This window comes from Dasypus novemcinctus, chromosome 1 (assembly GCF_030445035.2).
Source record: "Dasypus novemcinctus isolate mDasNov1 chromosome 1, mDasNov1.1.hap2, whole genome shotgun sequence".
NCBI classification, from domain to species: Eukaryota; Metazoa; Chordata; class Mammalia; order Cingulata; family Dasypodidae; genus Dasypus; species Dasypus novemcinctus.
This window is the reverse complement of record NC_080673.1, coordinates 202,243,435-202,262,180: the sequence shown is the minus strand read 5'-3', so window position 1 is coordinate 202,262,180 and position 18,746 is coordinate 202,243,435. Positions and strand designations below refer to the sequence as shown.

Below are 18,746 nucleotides of genomic sequence, written 5' to 3'. Positions count from 1 at the left end.
ATCTCTCCCTAATTTTTCAAAGATGTCTTGCCAAATATAAACTTCTTGGTTGGCTATTGTTGTCTTTCAGCTCTTTAAATATTTAATCCTACTGCCTTCTTGCCTCTGTGGTTTCCAACGAGAAACTGGCACTCAGTCTAATGGAGACTCCCTTGTTCATACCAAGTTGCTTTTTCTCTTGCAGTTTTCAGAACTCTCTCCTTGTCCTTTGCATTCCACAGCTAAACCAATGTATTAGGCAGTCAAAGGGGTGCTGATGCAAAATACCAGACATCTGTTGGCTTTTATAAAGGGGTATTTGGGGCAGAAACTTACAGTCACAAGACCCTAAAGAGTCCATCTGAGGTGCAATAAGAGGTACTTGCTCACCCAAAGTCATTTGCCACGTGTTGAAGCAACATGGCAGGTGATATCTGGACGAGGGTTCAGCCTTCCTTTTCCTCTTAAGGCTCCATGGTCCCAGCTTCTTCTGATCTCAGCTGTAGGCTGGCATAATGTTCCTCTCTTTCCCCAGGGTTCATTTCTTTCTGGGCTCAGTAGCTCTGGTGTCTTCACAGGGTCACCTGTAGACTATCAGGCTCTCTCTCTTCCTGGGTTCTCTCCCCTGTCTAATAAGCCATTTCTATTCCTCTGTGTTCTTCTCCTGTATGAGTGTCCACCCACCAAGGGGGCAGGGACTCAACACTGAGTCATACTTAATGATGTGGTTGAATCAAAGCCCTAATCTTAACATAATTTAATCAGATGTCTCAGCTGAATCCAATACAATCAAAGTGTTATCACACCCAGAGGAACCAACCAGTTTACAAACATAATCAATATCTCTCTTTGGAATTCATAAACAACATCAAACTGCCACAGCCATTATGTGGTGGGTCTTATTCCTCTTCAGGTTTATGCTATTTGTTGTTCTCTGGGCTTCTTGGATGTGCACATTCACATCTTTTGCTAAGTTTAGGAAGTTTTCTGTCACCATTTCTTTGAATAGTCCTTCTGGCCCCCTCTCTCTCTCTTCTCTTTCTGGGTCTCCCATAAAGCATATATTGGTATGCTTGATGGTGTCCCCCAGGTGTCTAGGCTATTTTCATTCTTTATAATTCTTTTTTCTTTTGCTTCTCAGTGTGTCTTTGAGTTCATTAATTCTTTCTTCTTCCAACTCCAGTCTGCTCTTGAAATCCTCCTGGGCATTCTTCATTTCAACTATTGTGTTCTTCAACTCCAGTAGTTCTTTTTGTTTCCTTTAAAATTTTTCTATTCCTTTTATGAGGCTCTCATATTCACTCATTGTTTTCCTGATATCCTTTGGTTCTCTCTCTGCATTTTCCCTCATCTCCTTGAAGATCATTTTTTAAGAGTCTTTGTCCAGTATAGCCACAGGCTAGTCTTCTTTGTTGATGTTTTCTGGATTTTTATCCTCTTCTTTGGATGGGCCTTCATTTCCTATCTCTTTGTCTTGTAACCCTTGTTGCAGACTGTACATTTCTATATTTAAAAATGTTAACTATGGGATTTACTACCTGAGATGTCTGTATCTTGAGTTTGTGTCCAGCTGATGATATGACAGAGATTTTCTTAAGTGTCAGGAACAACAAAACCAAGCAAACCTAAGCAAAATATTGCCTTTCACATTCTTTGCAAATTGGCTTTGTGTTGGCAGGTGTGCTCCTTCAGAGTTCAGCCTTCCTTTCAAGGTCATCCTAGGGCAAATGCAAAGTGCAGGGTCTTCTCTTGTCTATTCTGGGCCTGGGGCTTGTCCTGGGCTTGTGCTTGCCAGTGACCTTAGGAGCTCCCCTATTTACAGGAGTTTGAATGCCCCCTCTACGTCCCTGGAAACATATCTTCTCTCTCTCCTGGATCTCCCACTGTAAGATTTAAAGCAGGTAAGCCTTTGCCCCAGGCCACCTGACTCAATTTTTTCTTTCTCTGCTTTTTTTTTCCTTGCCTGGAGAGCAAATTCTGGAGGGGGCCCACTGGAGAGGCGTTTCCAAGTCAGTCTTTCCCAGCCAGAACTAGGCCAGGGACACACAAAGGGAGCCCCAGCCAACTCTAAATTCTCTGGAAAGAGGATGAGGGAGGGGCCAGGAAGGGAGGTAGGAGCTTCCCCCGCAACTCTAAGCTGCGCTTTCTTGTCTTGGCACCTGCCCAGCAAATCTAGGCCTCTAACTCTCCTCTGCAGCCCCGAGGAGGTGCACCTCTTTAAGTCTTCTCTGCTGCTCTTGTCTGGGGTGGGTTGGAACACGATGGTCCTCAAAGCCAAACCCAGTGATCTGAAGTAGCTGGTGACAAGCAGTGAGCAGTACTAAGACCGTACACCCTCAGACTGTGGAGGTTTGAGTCTTTATGTCCCACTCTGGTGCCAGCAAGCTGCACCAGTACCTTTCTGTGCCTGACACAAGGGTAGGGCTGGGCAATGGTTGCCACCACGTGGAGAGTACAATTCAGTGCTATTTTCTGTACTTTACCAGCCTCTTCTTTCTGCTCTTCTCCAGATGCTGCTGTGTTCTACTGGCCTCTGAAGTTTTGAAACAGTTGATTCAGACACTTCCTATCTGTTTAATAGGTGTTCTGATGCATGGCCTCATTGCTGGAGCTTCCAACTCTATCATCTTCCCACCCCTCCTTCACTGATTTCTGTCTTTACCTTTATTGTTTCCTTCCTTCAATTTTCTGTAGTTTTAATTTTGCTATTCTTTTTCTGACTATGGAAATAGATACATAGCTAATGAATAATTGGCCTTTTTTCTTTCCTAATACATGCATTTAAAGCTATAATTTTCTCCTCTAATAGCAGCTTTAGCTGCTTCTAATATGCTTTGATCAGTTATATTTTCATTATTGCTCAGTTCAAAATACTTTCTAATTTCCATTGTGATTTCTTCTTTGAACTCTGGGTTATTGAAAAGTGTTTTGTTTAATTTCTAAGCATTTGAGACTTCTTGTTATCTCTTTGTTACTAATTGCTAGATTAATTCAGCTGTGACCAGAGATCATCTTCTGTATAATTTCAGTTCTTTGTAATTGGTCAAGGTTTGCTTTCTGGCTAAATTTTATTAAAAGTTTCATATGCCTTTGAAAATAAAGTTTATTCTACAGTTGTTGGGTGCATAATCACTGTGTGTATCGATTACATCAAGTTTGTTAACCATGGAAAGAGTCTTTTATATCCTTGCTGATATATTTCTAATTATTCTGTCAAATACTGAGAGAATTGTTTTAAAATCTCCCACAATGATTGTACATTTGTCTCTTTTCTTTCAGTGCTATTAATTTTTGGTTTATATGTTTTCAGGCTATGTTGTTAGATGCTTACAAATTTAGAATTATTATATTATTTTACTGGATTGAACATTTTTGTCACTATAAAATGTCTCTGTACTTTCAGTAATGCTTCTTGCCTTCATTTTCTAACTAGCCTGGTATGTGCGTAGCTACAGTAGCATTCTTTTGCTCATTGTTAAATGGCATATCTTCATATGTTTTCTATCCCTTTACTTTAAACCTTTTGGAAAGCTTATATTTAAAGCACAACTCTTATAAGCAGTATATGGTTAGATTTTTTTCTTCTCTGACAATCTTTGTTTTTTAATTGGGTTGTTTAGTTTATTTACATTTTATAATGTGATCACTAGCCTAAATTCATCATCTTACTATTTTTCCTACCTGTACCCTTTTACTCTCCTCTCTTGCTCCCTTTAGGTTTCTTTACTATATTTTGTTACTCTATTTCCTCCTCTATTAGCATTCCAGCTACTTGTAAGTTTTCACTGACTTTAGTGATTATGAGATTGCCATATGCATCCTTACCTTATTAAAATCTAATGTAAATTAGTATTTCTACCAGTTCTGTACAGTTCCAAGGCCTCCATTAGGGCCTTGTAAGAATTTCACTCAAATATGTATCTTTAAAAAAATAAAGGACAATTTAAAAATTGCTATAAAAACATTTTGCTTTAAAAAAAAGAATTTCACTCAATTTATTCTCTCCTATCTCTTGTTCTTATTGTTCTGTATTCTGAAACTTTGAAAATTATAGTTTTTTCCAGTCACTGTTTATTTAGATTTGCTTATATATTTACCTATTCCCTTACTTTACATTTCCTTCTGCATCTCTGCATTATTACTGGGGTAATTTTCTTCTGCCTAGAGAACACCTTTCTGCATTTCTTTTAGAGTTTGTCCTGGCAATGAGTTCTCTCCACTTTGTTTATCTGAAAATCTTTTTTCCCCTTTATTTATGAAGCATACTTTGCTGAATATAGGATTCTAAAGGGGCTGTTATTTTTTTCCACTGTCTCTGTTGAGAAGATTGCTTAGAGTCTTATTTATACTCCTTTGAAGATAATATGTCTTTTTAAAAAAAATCTGGTTCCTTTTAAGATTAAAAAAAACCTTTAGGCATGTGGTGTGATATACAAGGTAGGTATCTGATGGTATAGGACATGGCAGAAGAGCTGGTCAGAGGCCTCATGAGCCTTTAAAAAAAGAAAACACTTTGTCTTTGGTTTTAGCAGTTTCTCTATGATTCGCCTAATTTTTCATAATTATTCTGCTTGGAGTTAATAGTACAACTTGACTCTGCGGCTTGATTTTTACTTTGGAAAATTCTTAGTCTTTATGTAGCCAGCTATTGCTTCTACTTCATTCTCTTCTCTGGGATTCTGATTATTTAGTTTAGAGCATTTATCCTGTATAGCTTATGCCTTTTTCTGCATTTTCCATCCTTTTGTTTCTCTTTGCTTGTGTACAGTTTCCTCTGACCTATATTTAATCACATTAATTCTTTCTACTGATGTACCTACTCTGTTGTTAAACATATCCAATGAGTTCCTGACTTCAGATATTATAATTTCCATTTCTAGAATTTATTTATTTATTTTTTTATAGTTTCTAGTTATTTGCTGAATTCTTCATCTTATAATTTATTTTTTGGACATATGTCTTAGTTGGCCAGGGCTGCTATGACAAATATCATGCTCTGGTTGGCTTATACAATGGGGATTTATTTGGTCCTAGATTGGGAGGCTAGAAATGCAAAGCCATGGTGTCACCTTGTCCATGCTCTCTCCAAAGTCTGCAGCCGTCTGGTGATGATGGCAGTCCTTCATACATGGCAACTTCTCTCTGGCTTCTCCTATTTGTGGCTTCTACTTCCATGTCCAATTTCCTTTGCTTACAAGGACCTTAGCCACATGGGATCAAGGCCTGCCCTCATTCAGCGTGGCCATACCTCCTAATAAGAGACTCCTCAGAGGTCCTATCTACAAATGTGTTCATACCCACAGGACCAGTGATCAGGACTCGAGCATGTCCTTTGTTGAGGATGTGATTCAATATACTTACCAACAATATACTTAGCATAATAATTTTGAATCCCACCTGATAAGTCCAAAATCTAGATCTTACATGGTCTTTATTATCAATTTGTTTTGCATTTTTGGTCAAATCATGTGGTCTCTGGTTATTTTAATCAAGTGCTGGACATTATTATTGCAAACTTGAAGGGATAATTTGAGGTTCTGCTTGATGATATTTTCATTCTGAGAGGACTTCCTTTTATTATGGACAGGTGGCTAGGCTAGGGGTAGTTCATCTCCATCCCATCAGGATTGATTTGAAGATGGGTTTTGGTTCTTATGAAATCTACTTTATTTCTTATTTCCTTGTGCTCCCGGGATATAGCCTTGTAGGGTCCCAACCAAAATCCTCCAGTGTTTATCAGGGTTCCTTTCCTTTAGTCCCAACCCCAAGAGGCTATCAAAAGCTGTAATTACTTCAGAGTTGCTGAAGGCAGGGAGAGGGAAAAAGAGGGGTGATAATGGGGCATTTTCAGGACTTGGAGTTGTCCTCAATGATATTGCAGGGACAGATGCCGGGCACTGTATATCCTGCCATAACCCACTGAATGGGCTGGGGGAGTGTAAACTACAACATAAACTAGAATCCATGCTGAGCAGCAGTGCTCCAAAATGTACTCATCAAATGCAACCAATGTACCACACTAATGAGAGAGGTTGTTGATGTGGGAGGAGTGGGTGGTGTGGGGAGTGGGGTATATGGGAACTTCTTATATTTTTTAATGTAACATTTTGTGTGATCCATGTATCTTTAAAAAAAAAAGATAACAAAATTTTAAAAATTTTTAAATGAAAAAAAAAACACAACTGTACTTTAGCTTTTTACCAGTCAGCTGCCATTTTCACTTAAGACTCTACCATCACCTAGAAGGGAAATATGGCCCCAAGTGCTCTGCTAAGTTCTCTAGCTTCTCTCTTTTTGGATTTTAGCCCCATAAATTCTCACAGGCTTGAAAGTTCCCAGATGTATTCAAGGAGATGTTTTTGTGATATCTTGTTCTTTTCCTCTATTTACTAGAGGTTTGGTCTAAAATATCTTAGTCACTGCTAGAAACAGCACTCTGTCTTCCCAGCCATTTATTTTTTTTATTTAAAAACTTACGTACTTTAGAGTCTGAAAAGCCTGCATTTAAATCCCAATGATGCCTTTTGTTAATTTGGCATTATTGGGAAAATCACTTAGTGGTCTGAGTCTAACTCTCCTCATCTGTAAAATGGAGATAATACTGGCTACTCCTGCAATGAGGATAAAATCAAGTGAGCTGGGCGTTTAGTGTGTGCCTGGAATGTGTCCAAGGAAAAAAGCAGCCATTGAGGGGGGAGGAAAACTGACCCAGTCTTAGCATTTTATCTCAACCTATTGTTGTTTTTCCTCTCTTTTGTGTTCCTGTGGCTTCTCTCTTGCCTCCATGGCTATTTTTGTTTTTATCTAAAAAAAAAAAAAGGAGACAATTTTTGGGACAAGTCATTGACATCACACACATTCAGTACCAGCACTGTCCTGGCTCAGGAGATCCTGGCTCAGGAGATCTTAGCTCAGGAGATTCTGGCTCAGGAGATCCTGGCTCAGGAGATCCTGGCTCAGGAGATCCTGACTCAGGGCAGGCATTCAATAACTGGTAGCTACTGTTAGTGACCTTTCTGACTTCTGTTGCTGCTTAGTAGTGTCTTTGTTTTTAAACTAATTGTCGACAAGCTATTCTTAATGTCTTGTTTATTATCTAGCAATAAGAGCTTATTTCCAGATTTTTTAATCTTTCCCTTAGAGAATTACCTCTGAATTTTGATCCCTGACCGACTGTATCAAAAGCAGGTAGAAGGCATCTAGAAAAGGGTACAACTCCAAATAGAGGAGTGAAGTATTTGGGAATTGCAGGGAAGTCAATGTGACTGGAGCATTAATGTAGAGAGGACTCTTGGAGATGCTGATGATATTGATAATAACAAGGAAAAAGAAGATACTCATTCCCATTTCTTATGTCAGGCAATGCATTAGCCCTGTCAGTTCTCACAATGAAACCACAAAATTGATATCAGTATTAGCTTACTTTACCTATTAGGAAAGATGAGGCACAGAGATGATGAGTTACCTGCCCAACCTGAACTATTTGAAATTGTCCATATTATACCACCTTGTCTAGATGATTTAAACCATTATTTGGCCAGACCATGCTTGACCTGCACTTGGATATGCAATGGGAGTGGTCCCTCTGGTTCCCTCCCACCCATAGCTCCCTTGTTTCTTTGTTGTCTACTCATTGTGTCTGCTCATCTGCTCGTCTTCTTCAGGAGGCACTGGGAACTGAGCCTGGGACCTCCCAGGTGGGAGCTGGGTACCCAACTGCTTGAACCACATCTGCTCCCTGCTTGTTATGTCAGCTTGTGTCTGCTCATTGCATCAGCTCTTCTTCCTTAGGAGGAACTGGGAATTCCCGTGTGGGAGGCAGGCCCTCAACTGCTTGAGCCACATCTGCTCCCATTTCTGGTCTCTCTTGAAGTTCCAACCTGGAGCTCAGTATGAGGAAAAAACCTCAAACATTTACTTAGGATGATATAAGCCAAAAAACTCCAGCAAACCTTTCAAGGAACTAGGCGAAGTACAAATAATGAATGGATGAACCAAAGGTGTAGCTTTTTTCTTTTTCATTTCCTCCCCTTTCCCTCCCCCTCCCTTGCCCTGCTGTTTTTGCTGCCTGTGTCCACTCATTGTGTCTTCTGTATCTATTTCTCCTTTTTTGTCTTCTCATCTTTCTCCTCTAGGATTCACTGGGATTCAATTGTGGGGACCTCTGATGTGGAAAGAGGTTCCCTGTCAATTGCACCACCTCAGTTCCTGGTCTCCGCTGCGCTTCACCTTGATTCTCTCCTTCTTTCTTCTGTTGCATCATCATCTTGCTGTGTGACTCACTTGCATGGGCACTGGCTCACTGCATGGGCACTCAGCTTGCTGTGTGGGCTCTCAGCTCACCATGCAGGCACTGGCTCGCCATGCAGGCACTCATGGGAACTTGGCTCACTGTGCAGGCACTTGGCTCATCACGTGGACACTTGGCTCACCGTGCGGGCACTCATGTGAGCACCTGGCTCACCACGCCAGCACTGGCTCACCACAAAGGCACACTTTCTCTTCTTTTTCATCAGGAGGCCTCAGGGACCAAACCTGGGTCCTCCCATATGGTAGGCGGAAGCCCTATCACCTGAGCCACATCTGCTTCCCCAAAAGTGCCTCTTTTTTTTTTTTTAGATTTATTTTATTTTTTCTCTCCCTCCCCCCACCCATTGTCTATTCTCTGTGTCCATTTGCTGTGTGTTCTTCTGTGTCTGCTTGCATTCTCAGTGGCATCGGGAATCTGTGTCTCTTTTTGTTGCATCATCTTGAAGCTCTCCACGTGTGTGATGCCACTCCTGGGCAGGCAGCACTTTTTTTGCATGGGGCGGCTCTCCTTGTGGGGTGCACTCCTTGAGTGTGGGGCTCCCCTATGTGGGGGTACACCTAGTGTGGCACGGCACTCCTTGTGCGCGGCAGTTTTGCATGTGGGCCAGCTCACCACACAGGTCAGGAGGCCCTGGGTTTGAACCCTGGGACCTTCCATATGGTAGGCGGACGCTCTACCAGTTGAGCCACATCTGCTTCCCCAAAAGTGCATCTTAATAGCCTTACGTTTCAAGTTTCTCAGTTACCTCAACTTTCTTCGATGCTATCGCCACAAATGTAGAATGTCACTTGATAAAAACCTTTTTTGTGTGGGAAACACTGTCAGGTTCACAGGGTATTTTTGTTTCCCTGTAGCAAGATGACAGAATGTCAGTTTACACGTTTTTGTTTCCATGCATGGCACGTTCCTGGCCCACAAAAGGCCTTCGAAAAATGAGGAGGGGGGCTTCATCTCCACAGGCTTTCCAGGGTGGGTCACGGGCACCTCGTCCTCATTCCCAGTGTTGGGTTTTCACCGGAGCTGTGGCTCCTCACACCCGCAGCAGGCGTCGAGAGCAGAGCTGTCCGCCCTGGGGAAAATCAGATTGCAAAGTGTGTCTGCACTGGCTTCGGGAAAGAGTGTCCCATGGAAAAAATGAACTCGTTAAATAACTACACCAGGGGATTCTAACCTATCAGCAAAATGAGGTCATGGATTCTTGAAGGGCAGTAGCTAAATAGGTCACATATCTCAATTATACTTTGTGTTTGAACTTGAGGAAAGAAACGGGGCCTAAAACCATCAAAAAATATTCTGAAAAGTCTAGTAAACCTTATAAGTTGCAAACACGTAGCGACTGAAGAAAAGTCTTAGCTCCTTAGCACATGGGCCTGATCACATCGTTCCTCCTCTTAAACCCTTCTTCATATCCCATTTGCAACAACACACTGTTGTAGCTAACAGTGTGGGCTCTACATGTGGCTGGGGTTCAAATCCTGGCTCTGCCAGCTATTAGCTGTGTGACCTTGCCTCTCTGGGCCTCTCTTCATCTATATATAACAGGATTATAATCATATTTACCTCCTCGGGTTATTGTAAAGATGAAATGAATGAATATATGTGAAGTGCTTAGTCCAGTGCCTGGCACATCACGAGAACTCAATAAATGTTAGCTGACATAGGTTGAACTATATGAAATTGCCAGGATTATACCACCCTATCCCTAGAGAAGTGATAGTTTCAAATGGCTTAAGCTATTGTCATTATGATCATTGCAAGATCAAGTTCAGGCTTTGTATTAGTCAGCCAAAGAGGTGCTGATGCAAAGTTCCAGAAATTGGTTGGCCTTTATAATGGGTATTTATTTGGGGTAGAGGGTTACAATCATAAGGCCTGAAAGAGTCTGACTCAAGGTACCATAAGAGGTACTTTCTCACCCAAAGTCCGTTGCTATGGGTTAGAGCAAGATGGCTGCTGGTCTCTGTGAGGGTTCAGCCTTCCTCTTCCTCCTAAGGCTCCGAGGTCCCAGCTCCTTCCTCCCTCAGCTGTAGGCTGGCAGAGGTCTTTACTCTTTCCCAGGGGCTCAATTCTCTCTGAGCTCAGCTGCTCTGTTCTCTCCACAAGGTCAGTGGAGACTCTTAGATGCTCTCTCTTCCTGGGGCCTCTGCTGTGTCTATGGAGCCATCTCATTCCTCTGTGTTCTTCTCCTGTGTGTTTACTTCCCAGGGCTCCAGCTCAAAAACTTCAACTCACTCTTCTGCTATGTTGTTTTCTCTCTGGTCCCCACCCACCAAGGGGGCGGGGACTCCACATTCTATTGACGTGGCCCAAGCAAAGCCTTAACCATAATTTAATCAAGTAAAAGTGAAACCTTTGAGTTTAATGCACTCTAATATGCCCAGAGGAACAGACCAGTTTACAAACATAATCCAGTGTCTGTCTTTAAAATTCATAAACAGTATCAGACTGCTGCAGACGCCTAAGCCTGGTGCTGGCGTTCCGTGTGTGCTTTCCTTCACCTGGACTGCCCTTGGATTTTCCGTGCCTGCCAGTCCTGCTCTTCCCCCAGCCCAGCTCGGGCACCGCCTCTCCCACGAGGCCTTGGAGGGACCTCAGAGTGGAGCTGGATGTCGCCTGCTGGGTGCCCCGTCGGCACCTGCACCAGCCTCCCCACCAGCTCGCCTCTGCACTGTCGTCAGGCTTATTTGCCTCCCTCTTGCTGGCCTGGCCCACGGGGAGGAGCCCTGTGTCCACCTCCTTCGCCAACCCGCTCCCTTCCAGGCCACCTCTTACCACCAAGGGGGATCCTGAGTGGCCACATGGCCCTTCTGTCACTGTCCCATTCCCTCTTGGAGGACTGAGAACTGGTCCGAGGTGGACTCGCGTTACTGAACGCAATGCTCCTTCCGTTCTCTCGTGGGAAAGGTGCTTGAGCGACAGAAGTTGCTGGTCGTGAAGGACTGGCATGCATGTGACATCGGCCGGCAGGGGCGAAAGAGCAGGAGCGGCCTTTGAGATCAGGGGGCCTGGGTTTGCTGGCAGAGCTAGTGCTCAGAGCCCTCTGAGTTTGGTAAGGTGTTTAGTCTGGGAGCCCGCTAGCTGCTCCTGCAGCTGTGACCCAGGTCTGATGCTAGCTTGTTGGGAGATTGAATAAAAGCTGTGACTCAGCACCTTTGGCAGAGCCACTGGCTTCCTGCGGACATTGATGGGGGGGGGTCACCTGTCCCTGTCACTGGGAGCAAGAGCGTTTCTAGAGGAGATCCACCTACAGGATGCCCATGGGGGGCTGTCTGGTCAGGTACCCCAGGTGACTTGGGCTGAGAGCTGGAACCTGCCCCAATCTCAGTTTCCCCATCTGTCACCCAGCGGTGATGGCAGGTGCCTCATCAGGCAATAATAAAAAGAACGTGCGCCCACGCATTAGGTGCCAGACACGGAAAGTGCTCGATCCACGGTAGTTGTCGTTGCGTCTCCTCCTGGGATAAAACGTGTGGCCAGAGGGGCTTTTACTAACGTGCAGAAGTGGAGACCATTTCACTGTACTCTCGCCTCCAGCACCCTCTGCCTTGGGGACCGATGTGGGATCCAGGGGCGCGCCCCGCCGAAGCCACCGTGACGTCAGGGCTCGCTGTCCCTTGCCAGCAAGAAGAGGGGGGCCTGTCCTGTCCCGCCCTCGAAGATGACAGCATCCCACCACCCTCCGAGCTCCTGAGCCCGGCGAGGATCCTGGCTTTTTACAAAGAACTTCGAGAGAGCGTGTGCGGCAATCCCCAGGTCAATAAATCACCGCTGGAGTTGTAAATTTAATAGAAACCCTCGTTCTCCGGGGCCATTTCATAGACTCCATAAATATTTGAAGCAGAAGCTTCGAGAGTGCTTGAAGAAATTGGTAGCAATTGAGGCCCTCGTTCAGAGGCAAGTGGTTTTGCCTTCGGCTTGGGGGCGTGTGTGCTTGAGAGAAACACTGGGCTGTGCCTTGCAAATTCTGCAAGTCTGGCAAATGTCTGGCAAATGTCAAGGCGGCCAAGGAAATGTTTATTGAACGGAGGCCAGGGGGTCACAAGGCGGGGTGGCTTTGCCACTGCGGGGTGAAACTTGGCATAGTCTGGGCACATTTTTGGTTGTCACAGCTGGGGGTAGAGGGTGCTGTTGGCTGTAGCAGGCGAAGGCCAGGCATGCTGCTAAAACAACAAGGCCCAGGGCAGGCCCCGCCCCAAAGAACCACCCGCTCCAGCTGAGGTTGGGAAGACTGGGCTAGCCCCCCTGGCTCCCGACAGGCTTGGGAAGGCCTGGGCTAGCCCCTTACCTCCTGACACACCTGTCACAGAGACTAGTTTGTTATTTTCGTGTTCCCTGGGTCCCTCCCACGTTTTAGAGGAGCTTTGTCTACTAAATAAAATGCCTGGTTTCAGTAATCATATATTTTACTTTGAACAATATTAAAAACCAATAGGAGCTTTCTAATCAGTCCGTTCATTCCACAGACATTTTCTGACCTCCACCACAGGCCAGGCTCGTGCTTGGTGTGGGAGGGGGCTGTAACGAGGCCGGGGGGGGTGCTGCGAGGGTCGGCGCTGGCCGCTCCGAGGGGCTCGCGTGCAGTGGAGACACAGGCCAGGCATCCCCGTGCAGCCTGCCGCCCTATGGGCTGCGAGCTAAGGGGCGCAGGGAGGCGGGGGTCCCACCTGGCTCGGGGAGGGGGAGGTCAGCCACGAGGGATCTGCCGAGTGGAGTGGCAAGGGCCAACGAGTTGTTCGACACATGGGTGAGGTGGGGAAGCGTGTTAGGGTCAGAGGGAATAGCCTGTGCAAAGGCTCTGCGCATGGGACTGACGGGAGCCCTGAGGGAACTGCCAGCAGTGCAGGGGTGCGCGGAGGGTGGGGAGAGGCACGGAGGGGTGAGAGGCGAGGCAGGGGAGCTGGGTGGGGTCGGGCTGCAGGGACCTGATGCGCCAGCGTCTGGGTCCAAGGTGCGTGCAGGCTTTGGAGGGATGGATCCTGGGGCCGTGGGGAGGAGCAAGCGGTCAGCGTAATGACCAGAGCAGGCTGGACATGCAGCCACAACAGGCCTCCTGTCACTGTCACCCCTCCCCACCCCCCAAGGCTGAACTTGGGACATGTGCAAGGCAGCCCCTTCCCAATTCTGTTGCCCTTGTGTAAGGACAAGGACGGGGCAGGTGGGAAAAAGTGCAGATTTTGTTTAGTGTATGTGGATTTTGTTTAGTGTAGTTAACCCTCTATTTTAAAATAAAATAGGAGACAGAGGGTTCCCATTTACCCTTCACCTGCTTCCCCAGATGTTGACCCCTTGGCTAACCATAGAACCATTATAGAAACAAATGCTTTTATTTGGGGGAAAACTGGGAAGCCATTGCAGCATAAGGAAAGCACGCTCGTTGCAACCATTTCAGTTAGCTGGTGGCCATCGGATCCGTTCACCTGCTCTTTCGATTGATTTACCAGCAGTCACGCCCCTGAGTCCTTCAACGCACACCCGGCAGAAGCTGTGTGTGTGCCCAGCCCTTGGTTAGGAGATGGGGAGACAAGTGAAGACGACGTGGTCACCTCAGTCCCCAGGAGCTCACGGGGACCCTGCAGCCCCATTTCCACCCTGCATGGAGACCCCCAAGTTCAAAGCCACTGTCAACACCGCTCCCCGACATTCTTTGGCCCTTTCACCCGCCACGGCGCCCGCTTAAGTTCCCCTTATGAGGCGTCCTGCAGAGCTCCTCAGTAACCTTGGTGTTGTGGTCCCTCTTTTGTCCCTTCCCCCTTTGTTTTGGTCCCTTCCTTTATCCTCCCCCCTTTGTTTGGGACGACGCATCAGGAAGATGATGGAGAGAGGCTCCCCACCCAGTCGAGTCAAGGGGACCAGCCAGCCTTACTGTCTTCTGAACCGGCCTGCACCCCCGTTTCTGATCTCCGGGGTGCCCCGGGAGGCCCCCACCTCGGGCGTCTCGTCGCTCTCGTGCTTGTGCTGCCTCTGCTTGCGTCCCGCACCTCCCAGGGTGGCGATGGGCAAATCTACAAGGGACGCGGAGGCCGTCTTGGCAGCTCAGCCCAGCGATTCCACAGTCAACCACGTTGTTCCGAGGCCAGAAGCCACCAGAAGCCGCCGGTTCCTGCTGGTGCCAGGCGCGGGGCCCCGGGAGCTGCTCCCTGGGGCCACCCTGCAGTGGTGGAGAGCCAGCTCTGTGCTCCCCTGGCCTGCCTGGTGCCACCTCCCAGCCCTCTGGAGGGGCCCCGGGGGCCGCTGCCACCCCCCTCAGTGGGCCGGGTGCAGCCAGGGTCCAGCCTCTTTGGATGCTCGGGGGACACTGGCGACAGAGCGGGCCTCCGGGAGCTGGTGTCAGGCCACCCCATGCCCTATGGCTCTGAGCGACACAACAGCCCCTGGAGACGGGCCAGGTGGGCCAGCTGGGGCCGCCAGGGCAGGAGTCGTTTGTCAAGCTGCTGTCAGTGGACCACCCTGTCCCAGCAAGGTACGTGCACCCACCCCTGTGCTCGTGCAAGGACCCCAAGCTTTTAGCACAATCCGAGGCCCGGCTTGGCCGCGCTGTAAAGCGTTAGGTGCAGCTTCTCCTCCCTGCTGCTGCATTCTCCTGCCTTCTGCAAGGCGTCCTGCTCCAGGCAGGGCCTTGCACCCAGCAGACGCTTTCCCTGGGCACCTGGCAGGGCAGGTGAGGGACTACAGCGGGTCATTACTCAAATGACTCTGTAGGACTAGAAAATCCCAGTGTAGCTTAAATATTCAAGCGTCGCCCTGTTCCTTTTAATGTTAGAGAAACTCGCTGGCCCTCCTGCTCCCATGTCAGTAAGCAGAGTGACAGAGCGAATGCGAGCCGATTTAGCTCCGCCCAAAACGGGGAAACCGTGAGCACCTCCCCTCGCCACCTGCACCTTCACACCTGTCATTATTGGTACCGGCCCGTCCCTACCACCCCCATCCTCAGCACCCCAAGATGGCCTGACCCCGGGTACCGTGAATGTTTTAAGATTAACTTCTTAGAAGTGTCACCCTGATGATTAACTGTCTTTGTTCTGACCGGTGTGAGAGCTGTGAGGAAACCCCGAGTGGGGGGGCGGGCTGGCGGCTGCGCGGCAGATAGAGCCACTTGTCCTTCCAGCCGCCCCAGTGTGTCCCTTCTGCCACGCCGAGCCAAGGGACCCAGCCGAGGACCCCGGCCCCTCTTCAGCCATGGGCATCTTCCCCTGTAGCCCCCATCCTCCGGGCTTGTGGGCAGACAGATGAGTGGACTGTGACTGCGTGGAATGTTCTGTGTGGGGCAGGGGACCCGCAGGGCAGGGGGCACAGAGGGAGACCCGGTGAGAACTCAGGAGGGCTTCCTGGAGGAGGTGACGACTGAGTGGAGCCCTGGAGGTGGCCAGGGGTCAGCTGGGGAGGGAGGAAGGGGCGACTCCCTGCCTGAAGGCCCGGGGTTGGGGGGGGCAAGAAGGGGGTTGGACATATACCCTTGGAAGGGGAGGTGCAAGAGGGAAGGGGGCACTGGGTGCTGCCCTTTTTTTTTTTTTTCAATCCTATTGTGACTTTTCTTTTAGAGAAATTTTTCTTTATTTTTAATATAAGTAGTACATTTACATTATTCAAAATTCCAAAGGCACAGACGTCTACGCAGTGAAAGTTTCTCCCCTCCCCCGTTCCCCAGTCCCTTCCCCAGAGGCAAAACCCGTCTGGAAGGACAGCCCGGGAACCCTGCCGGGGTATCCGCGTAGTTATGAAGTTTGCACACGCCCCCTCCCCTTTACGCCTCGGTGGTGGCACTTCCCCTTCTCTGCTGCACTTTGCTTTCCTCGTTTCTCCATCTCGATCATTCCATGTCAGAGCACAAATGTCTCATTCATGTTTTTCAACAGCTGCGTTGTTTCCTATCGTGTGCATTTAACCAGCTCTCGGTCAATGGACAGTTGAATTGTGTCTGATGTTTTGCTCTTAAAACTATCGCTGTCACAAACACTTTTATACATCTCTCTTTTCACACACGTGTGACTCTGAGGATAAATTCCCGAGGAGGCATTGCTGGGTCGAATGAGATAAGCACGTGTCCTTTAGAGAGACCCGCCAGCCCCCGCCCCACCTGGAGGTGTAGCACCCCACTCGGGGTGCCTGTGGCCACGTGTCAGGTCAACTGGGCATCTTCCTTTTGAGTCCCTAATGGGTCAGGCAGCGTGAACCAGACCAGTCCCCGCCCTCATGGTTACGGTTCCCCTGGAGAGGGACCACCCACGGCCCAGGCCAGGGACCACCCACAGCACAGATGGGGGACCACCCATGGCCAAGGCCAGCCACCACCCATGGCCCAAGTGAGGGACCACCCATGGCTCAGGCCAGGCACCACCCACAGCCCAGGCCAGGGACCACCCACAACCCAGATGGGGGGCTACCCATGGCCCAGGTGAGGGACCACCCACAGCCCAGGCCAGGGACCACCCACAGCCCAGATGGGGGACCACCCATGGCCCAGGTGAGGGGCCACCCACAGCCCAGGCCAGGGACCACCCATGGTCTGGGTGAGGGACCACCCACAGCGCAGGCCGGGGACCACCCACAGCCCAGGTGAGGGACTACCCTCGGCCCAGCCAGGGCCACCACGCCCCGTCCTCCAGGTGCTGACTGCCTGGTGGGAGGGCGACGCGTGGCATAGGCGAGGTCAGAGCACAGAGACAGGCGTCTGGCACCGGGGCGCTTGGCGGTCCAGGGGGAGGTGGCTGCAGAGAGGGGCGGCTCGGCGGGGGCCGGGCGGGAAGGACTTAGGCGTCTGAGGGGCTCGGCTCTGCCGGCGCTGGGGCAGTGGCGGGCACCCCAGCGCTCGTGTGCTCTGGGGCTAGGAAGTCGGCGAGGGCAGAGGAGGCCTGGGCGGGTGTGGCGAGGGCCGGGGGGGAGGTGGGCACCCGGGGAGCAGGGAGGCAGGGGGTGGGCCCCGGGTGCACGTCCCCGCGCCCCATCAGGAGCCCAGCCCACGCACCCCACCCAGGTCTGGATTCGGGTCCTGCCCGTAACTCGGTGCTTGGCCTTGAGCCAGGACTCAGTTTTCTCATCGGGGAAACGGGGGTGCTGCTTTCCTAGGGGGTTGTGTGGAGGAGGGGGTGTGTGCCTGTGAAGCTCTAAGTAGAGGCCCTGGGTGACGGGAAGGGTGTTGCAGGTGCTGCTAATGTGTTATTTCATTTGAAAGCTGTTTTTAAATTTTGAGGTACCTGGACTGGGGATTGAACCCGGGACCTTGTATGTGGAAAGCAGGTGCTCAACCACTTGAGCTACATCCACTCCCTGCTGTTTTATTTCTACACGTGGAATTTAAAAGGGAATGATCAAGAATCACTTAGCTAGGGCAACGACAGGTGACGCGGACTGTGATCACGCGGACCCACGTGAAGGCTTAGGGGGGAGGGCAGGTGGGTGAAGAGATCTGAATCAAAGGGTGGTGCTCCCCAGGGATGGCGTGGGCGTCACCGAAGCTTGCCAGGGCTGCGGCGGGCAGGAGCTCGGCCTCCGTGCGCCCCGGGGCTCCACGCAGACCCCCACCGCGGAAGCACTGCGCGGACTGTCCAGCCGTGGCTCCTTCGCTGGTCCGCCTTTTCGAGAAAAGTGTCTCCTGTGGATTCGAGTCGCGTCCATCTGGGGCCCCTTCTGCAGGTGGGCTGGGTCGGGCATCTCCATTTCCAAAATGTCCGTCTGTCTGTCTAGAAGAAGGCCCGGTCCCGCTGTGTGGGCCGGTGCTTTTGACCTCGTTAGGCCCTTTGTCATGTAAAGCATTTCATATAGGACGTAGAGGTCAAGTGTAAGGGCTTGGCTCCCTGGGCCGAGGTTCCAGTTCAGTGGCTCATCAGCTGTGAGTCCCTGAGCGCAGCACTTAACTCCTCCGGGCCTCGATTTCCTCACCTGTAAAACGATGCGAGTGACAGGACCTACCTTACGAGTCTGCATTCAAGAAGGAATACGGAGAGGTCAGATGCCTGAGTCCAGCACATGCCACCTGCTTGATAAGTATCCGCTGTTCCTGTCGTTGGTGTTGTTTTAAAATGCAGCTTGCCATCCATCGCTCCAAACCTCCACCGCCTTACGCAGAAAACGCCTTGAAATGCAAAGAAATCACCATGAAGCATGTCAGATAATTCTTAGGGCGACCCCCTCCTCCCTTGCAGGTCACCTGCCACCCCTCTGGGATCTGGCGGACCCCTGCTCTCTGGCTTCCTCCACCGCCCTCTGCGCCAGCCTCGCCAGCCATGTCCTGCGCCCCTGCTGCCGCCCTCCGGGTACCCTCTACCTGTCCCTGAATGCACTTACAGGCACACTTGCCACAGGCTCTCGCCTCACATCCCACTTTGCATTTCTTCTTGGTGCAGCGGCGAGCTGGTTTCTTAGCTCCCCGCCTCAGCTTTCTTTTCTGAAAACCGCGCCCGCCCCTCGCAGGGAGGCCGAGACAGTCCCAAGTCGCCAAGCACAGGGCCTGCCCCGTTCG

General features: G+C 49.3%; 1 protein-coding gene across 2 annotated transcripts in view; it reads left to right on the top strand.

Moving 5' to 3' along the window:
• Positions 1–18,746, top strand: part of C1H4orf50 (chromosome 1 C4orf50 homolog) — a 149,793-nt gene that overhangs the window by 79,389 nt on the left and 51,658 nt on the right. The window contains exons 12-13 of one of the 2 annotated variants that reach the window (XM_071217390.1): positions 11,825–12,043; positions 14,096–14,750. The exons of the other annotated variant lie outside the window; for it this stretch is intronic. Of the exons in view, the coding sequence (XP_071073491.1) occupies positions 11,825–12,043; positions 14,096–14,750 (874 nt within the window). The remainder of the gene's footprint in view (positions 1–11,824; positions 12,044–14,095; positions 14,751–18,746) is intronic. 2 annotated transcript variants of the gene reach the window in all.